This window comes from Pseudovirgaria hyperparasitica (genome assembly GCF_010093815.1).
Source record: "Pseudovirgaria hyperparasitica strain CBS 121739 unplaced genomic scaffold EJ05scaffold_4, whole genome shotgun sequence".
NCBI classification, from domain to species: Eukaryota; Fungi; Ascomycota; class Dothideomycetes; order Acrospermales; family Acrospermaceae; genus Pseudovirgaria; species Pseudovirgaria hyperparasitica.
In genome coordinates, this window is record NW_022985552.1 from 1,125,773 (window position 1) to 1,145,355 (window position 19,583).

Sequence of the window (19,583 nt, forward strand, 5' to 3'; positions counted from 1 at the left end):
GCCTATGGAATTAGGTACTTCTACTACTAATATTACCCTATATAAAGATACTACTATTTTCTCTAATCCTATTTCGGACCTGGAATCTATAGACGGCGTTACTAGTAGCCATAGTACCGATTTAGTATGTTAGTCTAATATATATAGTAGAAATGCTATATCTATGGCGACGAGGGCGTCTAGTACTATATATTTAACGAAAACGTTCGAAGAGGAGAGCGGTATATATATTATAGTAGACTAGAGTAGACGTGATAATCCGTCCGACGTGAGTATATATAGTCTAGGTTTATAGTAGTAACTAATTTAGTAGGCCCGATTCGGTTAATTCGATAGTAAGTTTATAGAGCGCCTTATAATATAGACGAATCGGTTCGGTATTTCGAATGTAGTATACGATGAATTAACTACTATCCTTAAATAGACTTCCGCTATACCCCCTGACCTTTTTATACTAAAATCTAATATCATACGTAAGTAGTTATTACACCACCCTAAAGGGATACCGCACGAAAGTTGGCAGCGTAGCTACGATATATTTAGCACTACTATAGTCGAATACTAGTATAGGGATCCGCTTACGTTAGTGGAATTCCTCCTTAGATACCGACCGTTCGCTAGTAAGCTCGTGTTTAAGCTAGTACGATAATTTACTAGTATAGGCGACCGGGTATATAGTAAAGCCTATATAGTAGATGGTTAGTAGGATATATATGCTACTATTCCGGATAGTACCGTCGTTATCCCTATTATTTTATCTTCGGATAAGATAAACCTTACTAACTATGGTAGTAATAGAGTAGCATGGCTAGTCTACCTATCTATTTATAATCTACCACTAAACGTCCGCTTATCTAGGAGTCTACCATTATTTCTACTACTTACTCTATTACTAGTAGTTAAGCTAGAAACGGTAGCGAATCGCTTTATGTTCTATTAGGTTATAAGTAAAGTTCTAGCCCGTATATCCGCCCATGATAGAGTCGTTAACTATACTAATTATTATATAGCGTTGCAGGCTATATAGAGTACTAGAGTATTAGTATTATATGCCGATGGCGGCTCGCGTAAGTACTATCCGCGTTTAGCTTTATATATTATAGATTTTCCGGAGTAGATACTTATTACGGGTGTATCCTATCGGTATACATGTCTAATATATATAGTCCCTAGTAATAGATGATAGTATCTACGAGAAGCCATTACTAGTGTATAGGAGTTCCGTATATACTCGTCGTTATAGAAATAGGTTTACCGTGTACGTCACGAGTTAATAACTAATAGCTACGGTAGCGAGTATACTAGTAGTAAGATAGATAATAGGACGAGTGTACCTAGTGTCTTATCGTTTTCGTCGACGTCTTTCGCGCTAGTAGTATAGGGCCATTATATTCGCCAATCGGTTAAGAGTCGGTATTCTAGTAGGTGGATAGAGCCATTGGATAATTTCGCCTAGTTACTTACTAGAGTTAATATACACCGCGCGGTCGCTCCGGACATTCTATATTAACTATATAAGGGTATATTAGAACATACGTTTAATTAGATAGTCTTGTATATTATTAATTAAGAGCGTACGGGACATAAGTTAAAGGGTATGTTTACTAGTATACCCCCTATAGAACGAGTAAAGAAGGCGATCGATAAGCGATTCGCGTCTATTAGGGTATTCGGTTGTTATAACCTACTTACGTGTATAACTTTAGTAATATAATAGACGGGGGTGATGTTTAAGCGTATGCTAGCAGTGTTCATGGTCACGTTTAAACCGCTCCTATATTATAATTGACACTTCCTAAGCGTAGTGCGGGCGGTTATTAATATATATATGTTAGCGGTATACTATACGCATGATACGTAGACACTAGTATACTTAGAAGAGGCTATATTACGCTTAGACGACCTGAAATACTAGTTTATACTATATCGTGGAGATAAATCGGAGGATAATTATTTTAACTTTCCGAAGTTCCATATATTATCGCACCTGGTCGATGCCATTAAACACCATGGTTCGTTATATCTAATATCGGTAGAGCTACTAGAGCGATCTCATGTCGTAGTAAAGAAATTATATCGAGGTTTAAATAAGAGGGAGACGTTTCTATAGTAGATACTAGTAGTAGATATACGCACGACGAATACTAAAATCTCTAGTAGTATAGAGGTGGCGGCTAGTACTAGTATATTAGTAGCCCCTAGCCTAGAGTAGCTCGATGATATACGTAAGCTAGTCGGCTAGCGGCGTATTCTAAAGAAGCCACGCCGGAGTAAATATATACTCTACGTCTTATAGAGCTATAGACTATCTACGTCCTACTAGACCACTGTCGGCGACCTCCACGACGTGTATAGTAGTAGTTTCATGTTACTCGATACGGTTACACCCTTTATACGCAACTATTATAATCGGCTTATTAGAGATAATATATCGAAAGGTATAAATGTCGAATATATTAAAAAGGACCCTTCGTAGACACGGGTTCTTCCTATCTATATGTACGAGACCATGCACGTACCGATACGACTAGATAGAGATATATCTATAGAGGCCTTTGACCCGATTCGGGTAAGGTATACCCATAACTAGTAAAAGAGTGGTAAGGCCAGGGAGGATTATATAATAGTATAGGAGTTTAACGAGGGCAGTAACCACCTTAATAGGAAGCGGGTTAGTAAAGTCTATATATTTCTAGAGGTATACGATACGGAGAGCATTAACGTAACTAGTAGTATAGCGGCGCGATTCCTAGGTGCGTTAGTTAAACTACTTAATAACTTAGGTGGAGGTAATGTTAATACTATTAGTGGCCTTATACCATTACGTATAGCGGGTTAAAGGTCTAGTAATAAGACTCGTACGATGGATAGGTTCCGTGTCTACGAGCTAGAGCATGTCCTACGCCCTATATAGATTATATCACGTTAGTTAGTTACGGATAGTTTATTCTAGTTAAACACGTATAGTAATTAGGGGATCTATAACGAGGTATATAACCTAGACTTCTAGGCTATAAATAGACGAAACGTGACCGTAGTATTAAAACACGGGCGCGTGTCGTAAGTCTATCGCTATCTACCGCCGCCTACCGTAGTATACTAGCATATGCCGGCATATGGCGGAAGTTATGGTTTATATATAGTAGCACTCGATAGTCGTATCCTACACTAGGATATCTCTAAGGAATGATCGTGGTTTATTACGATCGGTTCTATAAAAGGCTTATATTTAATAACTATCTATAATTTCAGCTAAGGAGCATCCAGGGATGCACCTCCTTATTACCTAATAATTACCAGCTAGCATGAAAACTCCACGCCTCTAAAAGGGGCACATAGAACTTAAAGGATCCTCGTTCACGGGTAGAACCAGACATGGATAGCATTAATCTAACACAGATAGATTATATGTATTAATACCCTAAAATCCGAACTATGTCTCTAGGCCTACTAGACCTAGCTCGCACCCGATTCTAATGTTTTTATTATTCGCGTTTATACCTTATTAGATACCGGGCATATAACGAGTCTATGGTTAAGTAAGTATTAGGTACGTGACGAGTCTATTAATGAATAAGTGCCGGGTATATAACGAGTCTATGTAAATGAGTATAAATAAGTATATGCCGGGTATATAACGCTCTTACTAGGGAAACGTCTTCCTTAAGTATCTCCCCCTCCTAATGTTTCTCCTTCTCTTCCTTTATTCTTTCCCTAGCCTTATAAGTATAGTTAGACTTATATCGCTATATTATTAATGTATACGTTCTTATATAGACCGTTAGAAACTATAGTAACTAGATATACGTTCTCGTGATAGATAAATATACCGTACTAATGCGTCGCATTATTCGTGTTTAATATAAGGGTTCGCTACTATAATCATTCGTCGTTACGCTCGTCTATCTCTTCTTAACGATAGTACTAATTAATAACGACCTATTATAGAGATGATAGTTAGCATTACGTACTTCTCTTAAATATTCATATATTAATGTTACATAAGCATATGCTTCGCGGAGGTCCTCTATCCTTCCCTCGAGCTATCTAGACCATCCCCTAATCGCTAAAAACTCTTATATCTAACTATTTCTACTATTTGTTCCTCGGTTCTACTCGTTAGGCTTCGAATGATAGCGAACCATGACGGGTTAGCAGTTATCTATATTTCGCGTACGCCGAGTTAGTATGCCTAAATATAATAGATAATAGTATGTTTATAATAGTATATACTAGATCTCATAGTATTCCTCTTTAGCGGTAGATCCACGTGGTCGCAAAGACGGCCTACTATCCTATCGTGCCTATATACTACGCTACTCTTTTATCGTATATAGATAGTATTACTAGAGTAGGGCTATCGCCCGGTAAACTTAACGTTATATGTGGAGTATTATATATTTAACGTCGTTATTTCACGTGCCCTATGTTAGTACGGGATCGGATGCCGGCTATATGTTTCCCCGCCTCCATTAAATTAACGAGTTATTACTAAAAACTATACGGACTACTCGCGTTAATGTAGCCGTAACGTACATGTTATATCTACGCCTATTATATAGTATATATATCTCATCTCTCTATCACCCTAGTAATATATACTATTCCCTATTCCGTCTACCTATAGCTACGTCCGGCCAGCCGCGAATAAATAGCCGAGTAGAAGCGAGTCTCGACCTACTTCATATATTTAGAGCGTCCGACAGGCAGAAACTTCGGGTATATATAGAAGAGTTGATTTAGGAGGAATTTACTAGCCTATTACTAAACCTACGTAGTAAGGAAGTAAAGGACCACCACATAAAACAAGAGCGTTGTCTATAGATAGTCGCGGATGAATATATATTCATTAATAGTAGTTATACTATTTCACGGGTAGATACCATATATTAACTTAATACTATATTCTTGGTATTTACGCGTAACTGGCGGCGGTTAGCTAAATACCATCATATACGTTAAAACGATGCCCCGGGCTAGACGAGCTATTATAATATTATATATACCCCACGAACCCGCCTAATATATCTAGCTAACCTAGTTATTCGACCGTCGGACCACTAGTGTCTATATCTCCTAAGGTAGCCGTGCCGCCGTGTTATATATATATGCCTATAGTCCTTATCCGCGATCGTACTCGGGTCACCCTAGTACTAATAACGGCTATATAGAATAGCACGACGCCGTTAAATATTAAGGGTGTAAAAATACGCGATATAGTAGGTCTTAGTATAAATAAACTATTAGAATTTATTAGCTCGTCTATGGATGCACTAGGGGACGTAGGTGGTTATAGGCATAGTCGCGTCTACCTAGAGTACCCGATTCTACCGAGCGAGTCGAGTGATATAATCCTTTATAAGGATAGTTTAGACTAGGTATTATAGTAGGCTATTAAATAGGTACTAGGCTTAGGACTAGATCGGGTGGTTTTCCGCGTGGGCGATATAAATAGTATATTTAGAAGCCTACTATAACGTGTTAACTATAATCTAACCATATAGGAACGTCGCGCTATGAGTATAGTAGCGGGATTTATCCGTCTAGCGCGCGTAGGTGAGCTCGAGATATATATACGCCGATAGATATCGGCATATATCGATATATTACGACTACTAAGCGGTGTATACCGATGTATACCGGCATATCTAGTATATACCGGTATAATGCCGTCGCTCTTCCGTGGATATAATACCATTTATATATCTTAGGTTTTCGGTTATCGGTTACGTATAGTGTTATATACACGGCGGATACCTTACTAGATTTAGGTCTTTCGTTAATAGTATATAGGTACGCCCTAGTCCACTCGATATAGGCGTAGTTAACGCTTTACCCACTTAAACGATAGACGTTAATAATGACGCGACTAGTATATTTACCTATTATATTATTAGCTAGCTAACGTTATATTAGGAGAGTCGAGCGCCGCCGTCCCGCCTAGTCTACCCGTTAATGTTAACATGCTAGCGATTACAACCTAATTACCTTACAAATCGACATATAATACTAGTGCGCTCGAGAGTTCGAGCGAACGTATAAAAGTCCGATATTATATACTATTTAGGGCCGGGGAGGAAGCGTCTACCGGCGTAGTGGTTATCAAGGTAATAGTAGAAGTCTATATATAACTAGATATACTAAGTCCGCCTCCTTCTTATATAGTCCTATTACTAGATAATATTACCGGTTTCGACATTACGGGAGAGGAGTTTATAGATACGAACCCATGAATATCGGCATAACATCGGCTCGATAGTACGTATTATAGTATAAGGCAAGTTATATTTAAGCGGTAGTTAGACACGTGCGCTAGTATACTAACGGATATATAGTATCTCTACTATGAATAGAATAGGTAAGGCATGGCTAGTAATATCTTACTATCTAGAAGAGATAGTTACCGTAGAATTTGGGAGATAGGCTCGGCGTCTATAGCGTTAGTATGTTAGACGGTTAAACTTTTATATAATACTATTTACTTATACCTATATTTACCTAAGCCCCGATTCGATAGCCTTCTATAACGTACTATATACTCGGTCGGCGAGCTACTAGACTCATATAATAGTAGTATACTACCCCACTTTATATACTACTTAAGCTACTATTACTTTAGCCTACGTTAATCTTAGCTTCCTTTAGTCGTCTCTATATTATAAAAGAAAACTTCTATAAATCTTTCCTCTACTTATCTTGGTTTTTAAACCTAAATCTTACCTTCTATACTTTATTCCGTATTAATTATAACTATATACGAACGCTGCGTCGAACTCGACTCTATTAACCCTTAAGGTCTATTCTATATAATAGTTAACGAGGTCATATTTACAGTTTATAATATGGATCAAGAACTCGTTATATTTGGCGATATTTAGGACCAGTCTACACTCGACGTGATTAAGCCTTACGTTTAAGCCGAGTCTCATATTCAAGTCGAGCCTTACGTTCAAGTCGAGCCTTACACTTAAGTCGAGCCTTACGTTTAAGCCGAGCCTTACGTTTAAGTCGAGCCTTACGTTCAAGCCGAGCCTTACGTTTAAGTCGAGCCTTACGCTTAAGCCGATCCTTACGTTTAAGCCGAGCCTTATACTTAAGTCAATCCTTACGTTTAAGCCGAGCCTTACGTTTAAGCCGATCCTTACGTTTAAGTCGAGCCTTACGTTTAAGCCGATTCTTACGTTTAAGCCGATTCTTACGTTTAAGCCAAGCCTCACGTTTAAGCCGATCCTTATATTCAAGCCGAGCCTTACGCTTAAGTCGAAGCTTACGATACGACTACCGTCTCGACCGATAATAAACTACTTATCTTTAGTATACTTACCGGTAACTACCGTCCTAACGACGAGTATAAACTTAAGAAGGTCTAAAGTAGTAAGGCTCCCGTTCCTACTTACGCCACCTATTAGATCTCTCTTATATAGGGTAATCTATAGTTAACCTTTAGGAATGTCTATAGTATTAGTAGAGAAATAGATAGACTTAAGTAGGAATAAGCGAAAACTTAAGCCGAGCTTAAGCTAGTAGTATTTAAGGCTCGTGGTAAAGGTTACGGCTTCGAAGAGTCGATTAGTTATACATGTAGATTCCTTAAATTCCCTAAGTACCGCTCTTAGATTAAGTTACGTGCTCGCTTCCGATAGATTAACGAAGGGAAATCGGTATCCTTAATAAGCTTACTCCGCTTTAATCGTACTAACATCCTTCTATCGTCCGACCACCCTACGGTATAGATCTTTAAGGTTAAGTAAGTAGGCGACTTCATTAAGTATTTTCCTAAACTTCCTAATCTTATTATAAGCAAAGCGGATAAAGCCAATATACTATATATTAATACCGGCCTCTACGAAGACCCTCGCGACTTTTAGATTATCGAACTTATAGCTAGCGAGCTTCTTGGTGTAGGTTTTACTATTCTATTATATATTAGACCCGATATAATATATAAACGAGTGAAGCAATTCTTCGAAGATCTAGGTGCTTATACTATAGTTTGTATCTTGCTACTACTACGTGACCCTATGGATCTTACCGGCTTTAATAATAAGCTTAAACTAGAGAGCGATCCGATTAATTCATGGCATGTAGGAGTTACTACTCCCTATATATAATACGGTATAATAAGTAGGCCGGACACTTAGCCCTAGATCTCTATTCCCCACCGCGAGTCATTTAATAAGAAATTCGACTACCTAATATATATCGCTATAAGTACCTTATAAGACGAATAGGCGGATCTCCCATTATCCTAATTCCAAGACGTTACCGTCGGGTATATCTAGCTCTCAGGTGTTACTCGGGCGCTCTTGGCTATCGTCTATCCTATTAATACGAAAGGATTCCATCGTATGGAACCAGGTAGTCGTGGGTACCTTAAAGTAGATTTAAAGGATTATAATGACGACGCGTACCGCTTTAAAGTCCTTTAATTTTGCCTAGGCGTCCTCCTATTCGAATACCTCGCTCTAAAAGTCTTTAATAAGGTTAGGCGTCCTCCTAAAGCATCTAAGGTACCGATTATATTAATAGATGCGGTTACTAATATAACTCGAGCTCGTCCTAAACATTTCATTCGGACTAGCGACACTAGTTTAAGTATAATTAGGTCATCCCTTACTACGCTCATGGGGTTCACGGACGTTCCGGCTTTAGTTAGCGTATAAACCTATGATAAGCTTACTAAGTAACGCATTAATACGTGCTAGAAACTAACCTACCACGCCATGTAAGCTCCTAGAGACGGCGGCGTAGACGACCACGCCGCTTAGAATGCGTTTAATGCGATAGTCCTTAATGTTATCGTGGACTCGGTGTCTATATCTCTAATGTATGGGTCCCCTAACCCTAACGATAAGATTCTAGATTATAGTACGGAGCCTTAGGATACCCTCGTTACTCTTTCTAAATTATCTATATCCCTAGATAATAATAAGGACACGAATATAGAATATAGTCACGATGTTATTAGCGACGAAGGTTCCATTACTAGCCCCGTCGCCGATACACACACACTCCTAATATCATCCAAAGTCCACTCTAGTATCCTATCCCCTTTGCCACCCTCCGTATAGAACCTAATACTCGGTAATAACTACCTGAATCTTTAACCCGTTAACTATAACCGCTACGTTAAAGATCATGAAAGATTCTATAATCTCTAGGATATCATACGTTCGGAGCTATCTCCCTAATAATAGTATACCTATATATAGACGACGGACGCACTTAGGGCTTAGTTTCTACTTCACGGCTATGGAGGAGCTAGGAAGAGCCATTTATGGCTTCGTCTACTACTAGCTACACTTCTAATTAATAAAATGAACGGTGCTCCTGTTATCGCTCATACTACCAAGGTAGTTATCCTATCTAGCGATGTGACAGCGCACCTCCCTACGCTAGGTTCCACCTAAACATGTAGGATATATATATATGTTATTATCGGCCTAACTAACGAAACCTACGACGACGCTATAAGAAAAGCATATAAATATACGAGTAATATATTTACTCGCTATAAGTCTCTAAAGATACCGGTCGTTCTTCGAAGATGCCCCGAAGCCGTTAATCGAGAGGTTTTCTTTACTATAGCTAGACTATCTCGTCGCGGCGACCCTCTTATCGGGCTAACCTAGAATAATATAATAGGCGGTGCCATCCTCGTGTAAGCCTAGGCCGACTATAGTAAACGACCATCGGAATATAGCACGGATCCCCGTGCTCGTCTATAGAAACTATATACCGGTTACATTACGCTCGAGGTCGTTAGACTCGTTAAATCTCGATACTAATACGAATAGATCCCTAAGAATTTCGAGAAAGAAACGGCTCGGCCATTACGCACTATCTATGAATATTACGCTTATAATAAGGATATACCTAAGGAGGAGTATAATAGGATAAACGAGCTATACCTCGCTACCTAGGACCTAGTTACTATCCACGCCTAGATTCATGTAGGGACCCTATATGTTATGAATATCGCCAAGGTAGCCCGTAATATATATCCGATTTTAGTCGTGATAGAAGAGGCTACGTGTATCCTTAAAAGTGATACACTCGGGATTATCGTTAATTATACTACTATGGAATAGTAACTAACATTTGTTTACGTCGGCGACCTACGCTAGCTCGACACCTACTAGCGTGATAGTACTAATATATAGGCCGCGAACTAGAGGATCTCCTTTATAAAGCGCTAGATATAATATAGTTTCCCGACCACTCGCCTTACCAAGTTAGAACGCTTAGTTCCTAGAATAATAAACGTTATATCGCTAATTACTTACTCGGGCGAGCTAACGACCTCGCCCTATATAATAAATAATATCGATATACCACTCGTAGAGACCGTTCGATAAATATTTGGAATCCGCGGCTATCGACACGTTATATACGCCAACGTCGACGGGGATCACGCGCACATAGTAAATAACTTAATATATAATATAGACTTATTGCGTTTCACTTAGTAGATCATTACCGAGCTCTTCTATTATGGCGTCGCACTCGATCGCGTACTCTATATTTCTATATACACCGCCTAACGTGATCTATTTAAAGGGATAGTTAGGAACTCGCTTCTAACTATACTTGCCGCAGCGGATAAAGCTCGATTTAATACCCTACCCAAGCTAGTATAGAAGCTTGTCCAATGGCGTTTATAGGACGGTTCTTAGGGTCATAATAACGATATAGTCCTTATTAACCCGGTCTAAACTAATCGCTTCGGCTTCCTCTCGGAAGTAAACCGTAACGTCGTTACTATTACGCGCGCTAAATAGATAATAGTTATTATCGCCAACTTCATATCTCTTAAGAGGTAGAAAGTCCTAGACGGCGTACTCGGCGAGATATAGAATAAGTACTCTAAGATTTATGCGACATACACGTGCACGACCCCCGACCTAGATGGCCTCCCTCCACTCTCTAATATACCTAATCCCTAATACGGTCGCTCTATACTTAGTATTAGAGAGAGGGGAGAACGAAGCGATTAATAAACTACTAATGGTACTAAGCCCCGTAAGCCGCTAGTCTACCATAAATATAACGTCGAAGAATATAAGTCTATTAAGTGTCTAAGAGGGTCGACGCTTATATATAATAACTATTAGGACATCGACTATAAAGCTAATGTTTACCCTAAACCTAAGACGCTTACGGGTATATTTTACTATAATTATAGGACTACCGGTTATACTCGGCGTTATTATCCTAGCCGTACTAAATTACCAGCACGCACAAATGGTAATAATCTAGTTAATGCTACTAGAGCTAATGCTACTAGAGCTAATGCCACTAGAACTAATACTACTAGAACTAATACTACTAGAGCTAATACTACTAACGAAGTAACTACTAGCGGCTAGAACGATAGAGACTACGAGGATACCGGCCGAGACGGCGGTGTTACGACATATAAAGACATAGAAGTCAATTAGTAATAGTATACGATTAGACTTACGTGTTAGGGCTACTTAGTCACGGCTTCTTAGTAAGTACACCTCTATATCCATTTTAGTTATAGTTATGACATCCTACTAGGTAGATAGTTTAGCTCTATTAAAGACCTATTAAGGGTATTTCTATTACGTCTACTCTAGTATAGACGCGCTATTAGATAATATAGCGCCACTAGGCACGTTAACTAGTACCCACCGATTAAGAAATAAACACGATTCTATATCTACCGCGAGCCCCGGCCTAATAACGTAGGCTTCCTTTAGTTATCCCCTTCATACTTTTAAAACTACTTCTAGCCTTTATATCGGGAGATATTACTACCTAAAGAGAAAATATAAAAAAACATACGCCCTAATCAAAGCCTCCACCTTTAGACTTTAACTATAATATATACGGGATATAGTAAACCCAAATATCGCGTACTTTAAAAGCATGGAAGGATACGACACTCGAATACGACGAAATACAGGCTCACGATACTCGGAGAGTACCTAGGGATAAGCATATGAATATAAAATGGGATAAGACCAACGCGGCACCTCGTACATGCGTAGCCATATACCGTCCTAGACGTAGTCGCCTACGATATGACATTGCGAGATAAGAATCATAGCTATCCAATTCTATTAAGGGTATTAGATAACATAAAGTGAATAACTACACGCCCGACCACGCCACGCCAAGTCACGTGCGTGTTATAAACGCGTGTTTAAGGAACAATAAGGATACAAACAAGGTTCACCTAGTAGGTGCCTCGTTATTCCGGCTTCTACCTCTATCGTCCGACCTATACCTCCGTCTTCCTCGCGCCTATAATATACCACGCGTATACTATATAATTAGTCCGTAAATTATAAACACTATATTAACTATATACATTAACTACATACGATTAACATGTCGAATCCGATTCTATAACAAAGTAACCGTCCGAATATAGTAATTGCCATAGCACTACTTCGCATCTTAAGCCTAGATATATAAGTAAAGCGTAAAGCTATAGAGGCGCGTATAAGGTAGCTATATATAGAAGTATATACGGCTACTCTACTCGTAGACCATAGGTGTTAAACTAAGAATGAGCTCGGCGTAAAAAGAGCACGTAAGATTATTAATAAGGTAGCGGGCGAATTCCTAGTAGTATAGGAAAGAGTAGTAGAGTGCATAGAGATGAAGGCGCTATACTATATCTACGACCAGGTACACACTATAGTATAGAAAACCATATATTATAGAAAAACTATCTCCGAGTATAAGAAGAGGCGCGTAATTATAGCCCTATATCCCACGACCTTATAATCCCCGCCTATTACGACCTTATAACCTCCGCCTATCGCGATCTTATAACCCCCGCCTATTACGACCTTATAGCTCTTATATACCACGACCTTATAGCCTATACTCGCAGCGGTCCCATAGCCTACTAATATACATACTACGAGAAAAATCAAATTTATAATTAGGTTTAACGACAACGTATTCCTCGAAATACTAGTATCTACGTCTAACTAGTAGAAAGACCATAGTGACGCTTCGTGTATTAATTCGATAGTATTTATACGGCGAATTAGGGTCTAATACGTAACGAAGACTAGGAGGGCACTTAACTAGAGCCGTGCTACCATACATTCTATCGTGCTAGTGGTTAAGTATATAATAAGTAAAACGGAACTAGAGGTAGATATTAGATAGCTCCTATAGTTAGTAATCGAATATGTTCTAGAACATAGTAATAGTATAATACTCCTCGGCCTTAGATAGAATATAGATAGTATACCCGAAGTAAAACGAAATATAAACCAGCGACTAATATATAATAGTATAGACGGCTATATATAGGTTACACTCGAATAAATCCGCCCCTCCGTCCCTAATGCCATACTCGCTATAATTAGTATAATAATAGTAATAGAAAGCTACCGCCTACGACGGTAGAGATACCTATAGAGATAGTATTATAGGTAGTAGATAGCATTACCTAAACGACTTAACCCTTCCTCTAGCGATACTATATATACTACTATCGGCACCCGGGAAGTCGCGAGACCGACCTATAAGCTCTAAAGATAGTGACTTCGAAAGCCTTAAAAGTACCTTAGATATAGAGGATATAGATATCGCTTTCGAAGACTAATAGGATAATGAAAAGGGTGCTAGAGGTAGTAAGAGTAGCGTGCGTACTTGGCTAAGGCGATGCGATCCGACGTAAGACGGCTTCTACCTACTATATATTAGTATATACCCGATTCTACTAGCTATATAACTATGGCGCACATGTTTGGTTAAGATATTACGATACTAGTATAAGCCGGCGTCTACCTAGTTCACGTCGGGATACGCCCGGTCCTACTAGCTACATTATTACTACGACTATAATCGTATAAGATCCACTCTAATAATTAAACATTCACTTATATACTTTACTTCCTCCGCACTTATTAAAATTACGTTATAATCGCTAAACGCGGCGACTTAACTCCTACCGCCTAAATCTAGTTTTCATATCTTATCGCCATTAACGCCGTCTTACTATCTATGGCCTAAGTCGCACATAGGAATAGATAGGCACAACGAGAGTTACGACTATCCTAGTTTAACTACCGGCCATAGAATAGCTAACCGTAACACGCATATACGACGTGCGGAGGCCTTAAGCGTTAGCGCCCTCCTACCTTATATCTAGTACCTCCGAGGCCTATACCTAATACCTAAAATAAGTTATAATATATATAGGGCTACTATTATTAAGATAGTAAGTAAAGAAGTAGTAATAGAGCTTAAAACTAGTAGTATAGATACTACTATACTCTATAGAATAGTTAAGGAAACCGTTACTAGAGAATTCAATTAGCATATCGCGGCTATAAATAGTAAGTTAGTACCGACGGTTACGACCATAGATATAATAGAGGCTAAACTAGATATAGATACTATAGGCATAGGTACGTAGACATAGTTACCGCTAGAATATAAGGAGAAAGATAATATAGAAGATACTGAAATAGAAGACAACGTAGCTAGTATACTTAGACATATATATATATACACGGTCCTAGATACTAATATTATCGGAGTAGTGTCGAATACAGGCGCGGTTATGACTACCGACATAGATAATCTATCTACGAATATCGTCGTGCCTAGCGAAGCTCATCCACGCGTAAATACACTAGCCATAGAGATATAGTTATAGTTACCGCCGGAATATACGGAGAAAGAGAACGTAGAAGATACTAAAATGGAAGACGACGCAGCTAGTATACTTAGACACATATATATATATATGGTCCTAGATGCTAACATTAGAGTAGTGTCGAAGATAGGTACGGCTATAACCACCGACATAGATAATCCACCTACGAATGTCGTCGTGTCTAGTAAAGCTTATCCACGCGTAAACACACTAGCTATAGAGACATAGTTATAGTTACCGCCGGAATATATAGAGAAAGAGAACGTGGAAGATACTAAAATGGAAGACGACGTAGCTAGTATACTTAGACACATATATATATACATGGTCCTAGATGCTAATATTAGAGTAGTATCGAAGACAGGTACGGCTATAACTACCGACATAGATAATCTACCCACGAATATCGTCGTGCCTAGCAAAGCTCATCCACGCGTAAACATACTAGCCATAGAGATATAGTTATAGTTACCGCCGGAACATGCGGAGAAAGAGAACGTAGAAGATACTAAAATGGAAGATAACGTAGCTAGTATACTTAGACACATATATATATATATAGTCCTAGATACTAATATTAGAGTAGTGTCGAAGACAGGTACGGCTATAATTACTAACATAGACAATTCCCCCACGAATGCCGTCGTGCCTCTAGATACCGGCGAGACTTATCTACGGCTACTAGAAACAAAGAGGACACTCTTAGATAATATAGTAAACCTGGTCGATTCTCCGAAACGCCTAAAACTAGAACATATTATACTACTAGATATCGACCGGTAGACACGTGAAAACCAGGAACTGTTCGGGTTAGTAGATAATTTATATGGTAGATATATATCGGATAGTGCATTAGCGAACGGCCTTAACTTTAAAATTCTTTCTATAGACGACGACTCTAACGGAGACGAAGCAAAGCTAGATATAGAGGACTTGATTCCGGTAGATAACGATGTTAGTACGAAACTACAGGAAGCGTAAGTTATACTAAGAAGTAAGTAGGAATATACACTACCATACTAATGTACCTATAGAATATTCGCCGTTAATAACTCCGATAAAGTAGTCTAAGCTATCTCTTATTATATAGAAGAGATGCGGTCACTTACTATAAGTATGTTTAGGCTTACGCTAGACGACCTAATAAAGGAGTTCGGCCATACACCTACTCTATATCCAGCCTTTAGTATAAGTGGGTCATATAGGCCATGGGCCGGCCAGTTACTCGCGGTAGTTACTATATGCAAGTAGCGGGCGGGTCCGTGGAAGTACTAGATCTTAGTAGATAGCCTAGAGCTAGGGAAGATAATCGTGCTTATAATATTCATCCACCTCGCGTTTTATTAGGACTTTCTACACGATAACATAGAACTTAATCTAGGAAATCACCTATAACCGACTTAAGACTCGGGCATGGATAGGAAGTGCCCGATATAATCTCTGCATCCGATTAAATGTCCGTGTAGCTAGACCGATAATTTCGTCTATATGCCCCGCCTTCGAGGACCATTTATACTATACTACCTAAGGTCCCTTCTAATAGCGTATTGGCCGCAGCGCTTTAAATAGATGTATAACGATACGGATAGCATGTTCACCGATTAAATTAATAAACAGAACCCGATAAAGATAATAGTACGGCTAGCGTACTCAAAAACCCTTACCGACGCCCCTAGTATCCGATAATTCTCGTATATAGACCGATAATACTTAGCTAAGAGATGCCTACACCCCGAATAGGAATACAGCGTCGATATTAGTAATACTACTAAATTCGAGACCGACGAGAAGTATATTATTAGGGCATGGTCGATTCCCGTTAATAGGACCGCTACCACCGAATTTCCGTCGCGATACGCGAAGAACCATATAATCTATAGCACTATCTAGAGTGTGGAACCCTAATATCTTAAATCTTTTAAGGGATGTGTGGTTATAAGAGTAAAGAGGGCGAAATAATTTAGTACTAAAAACACTTAAACTCGCGAAGTAGCATTCCTTAGTATATTAATAGTGGACGAGTTCTATTCCGCAAAGAACCCCGATATAAAATAGTATAAATATACGATATATAATACCCTTATATTTAGTATATAGGTTAGTGTAACGCCCCTCTCGAATAGTCTAGTAGATATTCTAGCGGCTATTAAGGTAGGTGCTCCGGATAAGTTACCCGACTACGTCGATAATAATACTACTAAAAGGGTATTCGAGAGCCTATAGAATAAAACTATAAGAAAGATTATTATAACGTGGTCGAATAAACTCCTTAGTTTAATAAAAGGTAAGTCGGCGGACATGATGGCCGCGATAGTCCGTAGGGCATTAGAAACCATAGAAGGTAAGCGTACACTACGTATGGTAGCCGATTAGTATTTACTATTCATCCTATAACGGGGACTACTAACTAAATGGTTTAACGGAGAGGCATGTCTATCCACGACATCAAAGCTAGTAGTAGAGTTTATATCCGTCCCGGCCATAGAACTAGAGAAGATAATTATATAGTTATACGAGAATAGAGGTAGATAGTTTAATAATCCATAGCCTAATAGAACGCCGCGGGACTCGTAGGTATAATCTACCGCCTAGATTAAATCGAAAGAGGGTACCGGGTCCGGGCTTAACGCATACTACCATTAGGCTAGGCTAGCTACTACGTGTGCACCACTTATATACCTTACCGATAAAAAGATAGAAGACGAGTAAATTAATATCACGCTCACGCGTCGGAGGGATAGTAATAATAGTATACCGAGTAAGATAATCGCTAATCCCGTACGCGAAGCGCTCCTATAGCTAGATAAGGCCATGCGAAAGGAGATAGTATTACTAGCTAATAAATACGCTTCGAAGGTAAACTAGATCCGTAACTTTATTAATAATAACGTTTATAATAAAAGTACTAGACGCGCGCGACGAACATCCGCCAACTACCCGGAGAAAATCGTACTCATATATACCGTACCGGCAAGCTTAATGTTCCTATACTTAGTGAGTATTTACACTACCTACTAGTAACGTAATTCACTAACATATATAGGTACTACGTCCATATGCACAAGCGAAAATATTAGTATATTTACCAGCCGGCCTAAGTACGTCCGAATTAAACAAGGTATATAGATTATTTAGGTCGACCAAGTCGGATTCTCCGTATATTCTACTAGTATTAGCTTCGTAGGTCTATGAAGGACAAGACCTAACAGTCGCCGGTTTTATAGTATTAGTAGACTAATGCTTACGTAAGGAGACGTGGCCGTAGGTAAGTATAAGATATTATCGCCATAGATAATATCGGCCTATAGTATATACGTATACTTTGATTTTAGACTATTTAGAGGTCGAGGCTAGACTCGCCGCGTTAGGCAAGGTAATCGAAAGCACGAGAATATAAGCCTTAGACCTAGGAAAAGGAGATATAGCTACGGTAGAGATAGCCACACCTAATATACTAGTAATAGGCGTACGCTTTAATCCTATAGAGATATAGTAGTATAGAAGTAAGTAAGGTAGTCGGTTAATTAGCTTCTAAGAGACTAGATAGCATGGTAGTATAAATACGAACCGCTGTTTACTCGTGATAACATGTCTATATATATCTATACATAAAGAGAAATAAGATATTTATTCTATACCATTATATAGTAGGACGTTACTATATATACCGGCATACAACGGAATATTCCGACATACGCCGGTATATTATAGGATATTCCTAGATACTCGAAGTATAGTCGTAGTATAAAGTAGCATTACTATTATATGCCGGCATATAGTAGAACGTTACTACATATGCCGGTATACAACGGGATCATGTTCTAATATACTATACGCCGCTAGTATATTATAGAATATTCCTAGATACTTGAAGTATAGTCGTAATATAAAGTAGTATCGCTATACTATGCCGGCATTTAGTAGGACGTTACTATATATACCGGCATATAATAGGATTAAACGTTTTCTTAACGTTCGATAGAACGATTCTAAAAGAACCGGGATAGCTCTAGGAGAACTAGAACGACTCCGGGAGGACTAGGACGACTCTAGGAGGATTAGGATAACTCTAGAAGTACCGGGACGACTCTAGGAGGATTGGGACAACTCTAGAAGTACCGGGACCCATTTGGGATAACTTTAGAAGTACCGGGAGACCTAGAAGCATTGGGAGCGCCGTATCTTTCCTAATGTTCCTAGAGCCGTTTAAGCCTTAAGGTATCCTATCGCGCTACTAGGACCTCCGCTTCCTCTACCTAGTTAGTAAGATAGATTTAGGCCTGCTTTTAACATAGTAGTAGCGCGTTAGGTGGTTTTCTTATCCCTTTATCCTCGTGAACTTCTCTTAACGCGTTAATTAGGGATAGAATAGAAGTATATACTTCCCTAGCTAGGTTATGTTAGCGTGGTTTAGTAAGGTAGACGCTCCACGAAAACTCTTTAACTATCTATCTAGCGACGACTAGGTCGCCATTAACGCCGCTCCGAACCTCTTACTACCTCTATAGAGGCATTGCCTAGCTACGACGACGTGGACGCGGTTCGTAAGGCTTCGTAGCCGTTACTATAAGTATAGAGAAATAGAATATATTTCGTCTAACTATAAGAATCCGAAAAAAGAATAGACTAGTATATGAGACCTAACTATATCCTTAGCTAAATTATATATACTTAGGAGGAGCCGTAGCGCCTTCCGGCGAGTAAAGATCTAATATTACTAAAAGTATTATTATCTATAGTAAATAGTAATAAAACTATATAGGCCCTCGTAGATACTAGTATAGAAGATAACTATATTTTATCGATTCTCGTAAAGGAGTATAGATTATCGTATAATCTCGGTAAAGTTAGCCGAACTATCGTAGTTAATAGATATAAAGTTAGAACTTTAGGTAAAGCTATAACGAATTACGAAGTTTATAACTCG

The 19,583-nt window shown here is 38.9% G+C and overlaps 1 protein-coding gene across 1 annotated transcript; it reads left to right on the forward strand.

Annotated features, from left to right (window-relative positions):
- Positions 1-721: 721 nt before the first annotated feature.
- EJ05DRAFT_436202 (uncharacterized protein) lies at positions 722-1,117 on the forward strand (the record flags this gene model as incomplete). Its single annotated transcript, XM_033741733.1, has 2 exons — positions 722-930; positions 1,036-1,117. Coding segments are annotated over 2 exons (291 nt in total), but the record flags the coding sequence as incomplete, so codon positions are not given.
- Between the last annotated feature and the right edge of the window lie 18,466 nt (positions 1,118-19,583).